The sequence below is a fragment of the Chinchilla lanigera genome, unplaced genomic scaffold (genome assembly GCF_000276665.1).
Source record: "Chinchilla lanigera isolate Chin_1 unplaced genomic scaffold, ChiLan1.0 scaffold00012, whole genome shotgun sequence".
Classification (NCBI taxonomy): Eukaryota; Metazoa; Chordata; class Mammalia; order Rodentia; family Chinchillidae; genus Chinchilla; species Chinchilla lanigera.
Window position 1 is genome coordinate 667,311 of NW_004955413.1, and position 9,141 is coordinate 676,451.

General features: G+C 36.4%; 1 protein-coding gene across 1 annotated transcript in view; it reads right to left on the bottom strand.

The window, feature by feature from the left end:
* Vps45 (vacuolar protein sorting 45 homolog (S. cerevisiae)) overlaps window positions 1-9,141 on the bottom strand; it is a 65,055-nt gene that overhangs the window by 51,801 nt on the left and 4,113 nt on the right. Inside the window, exons 3-7 of the mRNA XM_005378700.2 lie at window positions 7,669-7,729; window positions 2,971-3,050; window positions 1,646-1,714; window positions 1,365-1,502; window positions 835-945 (exon numbers count right to left, since the gene is read on the bottom strand). Coding sequence (XP_005378757.1) covers window positions 835-945; window positions 1,365-1,502; window positions 1,646-1,714; window positions 2,971-3,050; window positions 7,669-7,729 — 459 coding nt within the window. The remainder of the gene's footprint in view (window positions 1-834; window positions 946-1,364; window positions 1,503-1,645; window positions 1,715-2,970; window positions 3,051-7,668; window positions 7,730-9,141) is intronic.

Consider the following 9,141-nt stretch of genomic DNA (forward strand, 5'->3'; position numbering starts at 1 on the left):
TTGAGACAGGGTCTTACTATGTAGTTTAGGCTGACCTCGAACTCAGTGATCTTCCTGCCTTAGCCTCCCGAGTGCTAGTATTACAGGTGTGCACCACCATACCTGGCCAGGAGTTTGTCTTTCAGCAAGTAAGCACATGAGAATCAAAGAATATTTTAAGTCAGGAGCAATAGCGTGGATCTTTGCTTAAGGAAGAGTAATTTAACAACATTGTGTCTGTAGGCTAAGAAAAGACATGAAAGGGAATCAAATAGAAGACTACTTCAATATTCCTGCAATTTCTTTCACAAAAGATGTATCATGTTTTAATGTGGTGAACTATGTAGCAGACAGAATACATATTTAGGAGCTAACAAATTGTAACCTAATGACAATATTCCAGACAGCAGGGTCTACACCAAGGTAATAGCAACAAAAACAGGAAAAGGCAGACAGAGGCAACACTGGAAATTAGAGTCCAGAGTTTAGAAGCTGCTTTGACTTGGGGTGGGAGTCGTGGCGGTGAGGGACAGAAAGGATGGGGCGGAGGAAGCAGTTAACAGTAACAGTGACAGGAAAAACAGTGCTCCCCAAACACCAGGAAATACAAGGCAAAAAGCAAGAACAGATGAAAATAAGGAGGTAAATAGAATGTACCATATTGTTATTTTCACATCTGCATTTTGGTGAACATCATTTAAAATCCTCCTCCTCCTATTATTTTTTTTTTTTTTTGGTTTTTCTCTGGTACCAGGAACCGAACTCACGACCTTGCGCTTGCCAGACAGGCGCTTTGCCGCTGAGCTAAATCCCCAGCCCCTCCTCCTCCTATTATGCTAACGAAAAGCTCTGTACCTGGTTGAGCAATGGGGTGATGGCGTCATCACAGCGATCTAAAATAAGCAGCAATGGAGGAACCTCTGTCCGGCGGAATTCAAATAGTTCATATTCTTTAGATATCACTTGCTGTTGTAAGGCAGAAAGATGGCTTGGTCAACAAATTAGTTGCAGACAGGGATGATAAAAATAGAAAATACAGAAAAACCATATTGGGCAGTTCTTCATGCCTTCATAGGCCTTCCATAAAAAGATTCAAAAGCTTCATGTACTGTATTGTTTAAGAGGTTAGCTAGGACTTGAAACCCTACTTCACGAGTGGTTTAACTGGACCCCTGAAGTTAAATAGCTTGTGGATATCTCACAGATTAAACCTAATAGCCTCAGCTCTAATTCGTTTTAAATTACCTAGACCTATTTCTCTGCCAATAAACCTAACACATCATCTTCTCCTTGGCTGTACAGAAAACATTCCTGATAGTTTCTGAAATATGACAGGGAAATGAAAGGGCTTGATGTTCTGGAAGCAGGGACAAAGAATGTCATACTTTAACACATTCTGCAAGTGTCTTTGCTGCCTCTGATGAAAGCTGGTAACGAATAACAGGACACTTCTTCAGGGATAAAAGGAGAGCTGTCAGTCCTTGAGTTGTTCTGGATAGCTGGGCTGGATCCCAATTTCGACCCTATTATTAAAAACATATATTTAGAGAAATATATTTGAATTTTCTTTTGTAAGTCTAATGACTAGAAAAACAGTCCAATTACTTACTGAATTAACTCCCACCCCATAAATTAACTTTTTTAAAAAAATCCTTCCCTTCCATACCTGACAGCAACCCAAAATATTGAGAGAAAACAAATGTGGATTCACAGCAATGTAATCACCATAAAATTCCTGCAAATGAAAGCATCAAGATCACAAGTCAATCCAAATATCAAGCAAAACTATTGTGTATAGTTTTGTGGGATATATCTGATAAATCAAATAGTAAAATACAGGTGTAAAAGAGATATAAAAATTTCAAATAACAATTGAATAACACTAGTTGTCTGGGAGAATTAATTATAAAACAGTAATAATGATAAACTACAAAAAAAAGAAAAATTGTAGAGTATAAACTTTATAAGGTATTTCTGGAGACCACGTACTTAATCAATTAATAAAACACGGTTTTAGGATATACTATTTACACTTAGATCAAAAAAATTTTGTGGTCCAATGTATTCTCATGAGCGAGATTATGATTTAAAATAAAGGGTTCTTTTTATCACCTAGCACAACCTCCTGAAAATGCAAAACTAGTTTAGTCGCTGCTGCTGAATACAATATTTTCACTTAGATAACAAATAACATTCAAACATTGATGATAAATGTTTTTAAGAACACTATCATATTCACAAAAGACATTATCATGTTTTAATGTGATGTACTATGTAGCAGACGGAATAAATATTTAGGAGCTAACAAATTTTAACCTAATGACAAAAGCCTGCGTATTACCTCCCAAAGCACGATAATCACAAAAAGAACTTTAAGAAAGCTTGTCTGCAACCTTAGCTTTCTATTCTCTCTTAATCAGACATAATCCTGTTGTTTTGTTTTTGTTTTTTTTTCCAGTACTGGGAATCGAACTCACGACCTCGCGCTTGCCAGGCAAGAGCTGTGCCACTGAGCTAAATCCCCAGCCCAGACAGACATAATCCTGTTGACGAACATTTTTAGTGTGGTTTATAAAACTAACATAGGACATACCGAGGCTGGGGATTTAGCTCAGCGGCACAGTGCCTGCCTGGCAAGTGCAAGGTCATGAATTCGACTTCCGGTATCAGAAAAGAACCAAAACAAAAAATAAAAAACAAAAAACAAACCCAAAAAAGCCCATAGGACATACCTTACTCTGTTCTAAACCCTGTGAAACCCTAACTACCAATTCAGGAGCCCATCTTTCCATTGATTCCTTTCATTCTATACCTATCACATTTGATATTCTTCCAAACTTTCTAAATACAAGTATAAGCTGATGCAATGCATATTTATTTTATGTGATCAACAGTCTCTCTTCCTTTGAGATAGCACTTTCCTTATTTTTAGACTAAATTATTTTGAAAGGGCCAATATAAAAAAACATGGTACAGGACCAACATGTTTACCTGAACCTCAGCCACAACTTCCTGTTCATCAGCTTCAGCCAAGGACTTCACATCACTCTTGCTGATCACATTACTGAAATCTGAAACAGACACTTGAATGTGATTATCTCAAAGGAGATCATCTCTGCTGCAATTAGACATAAATGGGCCTGAGAGTTAAAGCCTAAAGAATAAGTCTGGTATATATTGTGGTATATGTCAAAGTCACATACCTTCAAATTGGAATGAATGGCACAAATATGTCAACACCCATAAATTCACAATAATACTTAAAAAAAAAAGAACTACCATTAGAGGTTTTGGAAGATGCTAGGGAACCAAGTTATTGAAATGAAAACATCAAAAAAAAAGGGAAAGAAGTAAGTTTCTAGACTGTTATACATAAATTGTACCAAATAGGAGATGAGGAAATTTTGTCTTTATAAAAATATTCCATTTTTTTAAAAAGAAATGTTAATGACGGAATATCATCATTTTCCCAATACATAATGAATCAGCAGATGGACCTATACATTGAGCAACTGAGCATCAACATCTGCTAATACCATAAGAAGCAACAACCAGTGCAGCCACTCATCACCTAGTAAGTATTCTTGCCACACATAAATTGAAACTGAATCTAAATAAAATTCTATATCCACTTGTGAATTTATAGGTTCAAGGATAGAGGAACATTTTAAACTGCAAGGAACATGTAAAACCACCCCAATGGGAATGTAATTGGTTAGATCTAGGGCATGGAAAATTTAACAGATTCTTCAATAAATGAATTGCATGAAAGGGGGGACCTACAGAAGACTGAAGGAAATCAACATACTGGCTAATAGTAATGTGTAGACTTTATTTTGATCTTGAATCAAACAAGCAATGAAAAAAGAATGAGATTATTTGAAACTTGAACACTAATTATTTGAAAATAGTAAGGATTTCTGTTCTCCTCTTTTTCTCCTCCCTCTCCTTATTTCATTTTTGCAGTGCTGGGAATCAAACCTAGGACTTCGTGGCCAGGCTAGTGTTCTACCACAGAGCTGCATCCTCAGGCCTGATTTTTAATTTTATTTGAATATAATAATGCTATTGTGCTTTTTTTTTTTAGGTGAGTCTGTATCTTTTAGAGATACTTACTGAAGTATTTGTGGAGGAAATTATATAATATCTTTTCTTTTTGTACCAGGAATCAAACTCAGGGCCTGGTGCTTGCTAGGCAAGCACTGAGTTACATCCCCGGCCTATATAATGTCTTAGATTTGCTTCAAAGAAGGAGATAGCATAGCTAAATAAGATCAGGGAGGATATGATAATTGAAACTGGGTGATGGGTACATGGGGGTTTATTACTATTCTACTTTTCTATATGTTTGGAAATTTCCATAATAAAAATTTTTTTAGCTGGATGTGGTGGCACACACCTGTAATGCCAGCACTCAGGAGGATGAGGCAGGAGGATTTTTGCAAGTTTGAGACCAGCCTGGGCTACAAAGTGAGCTCAAGGCCAGCCTGAACTGCACAGTGAAACCTTCTCTCAAAAAGACAAAGAAAAACAAAGTTTTTCTAATAAAAGGAGGAGCCTATAATACAAGAGATTCAGTAGACCTAAACAAATACAAAAATAAAATTATAAAAAATGAGATCAATGAGACAGTTTAACATAAATTGTACTGAAAACTGTTAATGAATAAAATTACCACATTAAAATTTATTTTAGTTTACTTCAATCAAATAAAATTCTGAAATTGACTGCCCACCCTAGATATTTCAACAGCCTGTATTTCATGGGCTTTAGTAATATTAACTAATACAATTTTTTTCTTCTGCTTCACAGTTATAGCCCAAGTCAACCTTTAGAACCAGAAGAATAAATGCTAGATTTATTATTCTTTATTAACCTCAACCACTGGATAAAAGAATTCACTTTAGTGGAAAGAGGGAATCTTTTGCCACATTACCCTACTTAATTTTTAGTAAAGAGACTCAGCAAAAGAGTGATTCTATCATATGTCCACCTAATATTCCCTGTACTGCCAAATGTAAATAGATATTTAATATATTTGCACATATATATTTACATGAAATTAAGGACCTAGCTTGTAATCAGCCTAAAAAATACTGGAATGAGCTGGGTATAGTGGTGCATGCCTCTACTCCCTGTACTTGGGAAACTAAGGCAGGAGGATTTCCATGAGTTTGAGGCCAGCCTGGGCTACATAATGAGTTCAAGGCCATGCTGAACAACATAGCGAGACCATGTCGCAAACAAAACAAAACCAAACCACCAACAAACTAGAATGACTATACACTTATTAGAATATCTAAAATTAAAAAATAGAGATAGCACCAATGTTTGTGAGGATGCAAAGAAACCAGATCACCCATGCATTGCTAGTAGAAAAATGGCATAGTCATATAAAATGGCATAGTCATTCTGGAAAACATTTGAAAGTTTCTGAAATATGCAACTACCATAAGACGCAGCAGTTGCACTACTGGACATTATTTATCCAAAAGAAATGAAGACTATGTTTACATAAAAATCTCCACAGAGATGTTTACAGAAGCTTTATTTATAGTTAAAACTGCAAACAATGGGGTAAAACTTAGTGGTAGAGCACTTGACTGGTATGAACAAGGCTCTGCATTAAATCCCCAGCATCAAAAACAAAAAACAATATAAAAAATTGGGAATAACTCAGATGGCCTTCAATGGTGAATAAACAAACATACAATACAACCAACATAGAATACTTCTCAGTAATAAAAAGAAATGCACTACTGACACAACTTGGATGACTCTCCAGTGAATTATGCTGAATGAAAAAAGCCAACCCCAAAGGCTACATGTTGTATGAGTCCATTCACAGAATATTCTTGAAGTGACAAAATTATAGAATGGAGAAGCAGATCAATGATTGCCAGGGTCAGTGACGGCTAAGGTAGTAAAGAAGGGGACGTGGCCAGTGCAAGGGCAGTATAAGCGGTCCTTATGGAGATGTTCTGCAGCCTGACTGTAGCAACATTAACATTCTGGTTGTGATCCTGCAGTTGTCACAGAAGATGCGGTATTAGGGAAAACTGCATGGAAATTATATGGGTTCTCTGTTATTTTTTACAACTACATGTCTTATTAGTCTTTCTGTTGCTAATAATACTGCAGCTTGGAAAAGTTATAAAGAAAAGAGGTTTATTTTAGAAAACAGTTTAGGGACCAAATCCCACGACGGCAGAGTCCTGAGCAGAGCATCATTGGTAGGACAGGGAGACCTAGCCAAAGTGGCTTTCCCAGCAGATTTGCTCTCAACACAGTGACCCACTAATTACTGAATGGACTCATTACCTCTTAAAGATTCCATTTGGCTCCACCTCTTAATATTTCATGATAGAGATTGAAATGCAATACGAGTTTTGAAGAGGACAAACCATGCTAAAACCATAGCACATGTAAATCTGTAATTACTTCAAAATGTAGAGCATAATTAAAAAGGAAAACCTGTGTCTGTTAGCCCTAACCAAACAACCAAACAACCAAACAACCAAACAAACGAGAAAAACTAGACTAAGAGACAAAAAGCCCATTTTTACCTCCTGGAGTGTCTAAAGGGCCAAATGAAATAAAGTATGCGACAACTCTTGACAAAATATGAAATCTTATTACATAGGTTAATTTTGGGTATCTTTATTATTAAATAGTAGTATACAGAGAAGAAAATATGTATGTCATACAGTCTAAACCCTAAGACTCTAAACTCTTTAAGCTTTAAAATTTCTCAGATGCCCTACTTACTATCAAATTAAAACATTACCTAGACTATATGAACCCTGCAAAGATCAATGATGACATCTAGAGGAGAAGAGATGTAACTTCCATAGCAGAATGTATTAGGGCAGAGAAATCCACACAAACTGTACAGTAACCATAAAGCTAGTTTTGACTTCCCCTGTGCACCACCCACCCAAAATAATTGTGTACATGAGAGATTCCTACCTAATATTTGAAATTTCATCAATTACATAAAGTGGCAAAGTAGGATGCTTTCTTTTCCTCCTTCTTTTTTCATTTGTTTTTGAGACAGGGTTTCACTTTGTAGTCCAGGCCGGCCTCGAATTTATGGCAGTCCTCCTGCCTCAGCCTCCCAAGTGCTGGGATTACAGGTGTGTGCCACCCCACCCACCTGGGATGTCTTCTATGGAAAGCAAACCTCTACCTTTCCAACAAACTCAAGTGTATCCTCCCCTAAAACAAATAAGTCAGCTTCTATGCCTCCATTCATAAATGAAAAACAGGAGTAGGTATGTCTTTTTAGGAGAGGTGGGATTTGAAAATTGGCTACTTAAAAACTTTCAACTTCTAAAGCATGTTGAAAGGCAAAGTAAAATTTAAAAATTGCAGGGCTGGGGATTTAGCTCAGCGGCACAACACCTGCCTGGCAAGCGCAAGGTCGTGAGTTCGATTCCTGATACCGGAAGAAAAACAAACAAAAACAAAAAACGAAACAAAAAAAAATTTAAAAATTGCTTAAGCAAATCAAGATGAATGAAAATCGTATTTAGCGCTCTGAAAATGAATGATGGTCACTACATTTTTAATAATTAAAAAGAACTTTTTATAGTGATGGATTCAGTGAACTTGATGATAGGAAGTGTACAAGGGAACATAGAGCTGGAATCTAAGTACATGATTGAAACAATAAACCAACATACTTACAAATAAAATATATACTGTATTTGGGTCTTCGAAGCTCCTGAATCAGATAATCCACATTCTCCTAAAAAATAAAGAAGACAAGTGAAAAAGTATGCCAGGAGTGATGGTGCATGCCTGTATTGCAGCACTTTGGGAGGCTGGGGCAGGAGGATTACAAGTTGGAGCCCAGACCAGGCAATTTAGTGAGACCGTCTCAAAATAAAAACTAAAAACAGGCTGGGAATGTAGCTCAGTGTGAAGGCCCTGAGTACAATCCCCAGAACCATACACGTATACAAAAAGATATATTAAATATTATCAAAAGCATACGCATTATACACTTAATATTACATATTAACTAGATAAAAAGCATAAAAGATACATGTTGAAATACAACATAAAATTGCTAATAATTCTATAAATTTGCCTCAAGCTGCTTGTCTAGAAACCATACTCACCTGACCAGAATTCTTACTTGGAACATTAAATTGTCTCTAGTTTTTTTTTAATGGAACACTTCATGAATTTGCGTGTCATCCTTGGGCAAGGGCCATGCTAATCTCTGTATTGTTCCAACTTTAGCATATGTGCTGCCAAGTGAGCCCTGTCTAACTTGTTAATATCAACATTCAAGAGGAAATGTAGTTAATTATATTCACTTTAGCTTTTACCGGGACCTAAGAATCTGCACAACTGCAATGCTTATGAAGTATTTGCAAACAGTAGACTAAGACTTTTTCTATACATTGTTTTAAAATAAAATATGAATGTTAAGAGCAAAAACAGTTGTTTTTATAAGGTCAAAATACTGCAGTCATTCTAGTTTGTTGGTTGTTTTGTTTTGTTTTGTTTTGTTTTGAGACATGGTCTTGCTATGCTGTTCAGAGTGGCCTTGAACTCACTATGTAGCCCAGGCTGGCCTCAAACTCAATGAAAAGGGACAGAAACCATGAGAAGCAGCTGGGTGTGGTGGTGCACGCCTGCAAGCCCAGCACTTGGGAGGCTGAGGCAGAAGGATCACTGAGAGTTTGAGGCCAGCCTGGGCTACATAGTGAGGCCCTGTCTCAAAAACAAAAAACAAACAAAATAACATGAGCAGAGACATATGGTGGTGCACACTTATAATCCCAATATCTAGGAGGCTGAGGCAGGAGTATCTTGAGTTTGAGACCAGGAAACATATGGAGCTACATATGGAGTTGAAGACTAGCATGGACTGCACAGTAAGAATTGTCTGAAAAAATAAATCAACCAACCAACCAACCAACCCATGAGAATTCAAATAACATAAAGTCATCATGCATGCTTTATCTATTTTTGACATATAATACAGGGTTATATTTCAATATAAATTGGGCCTCCAAACTAAACACATCATTTTAAATGTTTTTTAAAATCACATTTCTTTACAGTATTTAAAAAAGTTTTTAAAAATACACTTCTAGAGAAACTGGTTTAGAGGAGTGGAAAAAAGAAGGAAGGGAAAAGTAAAAA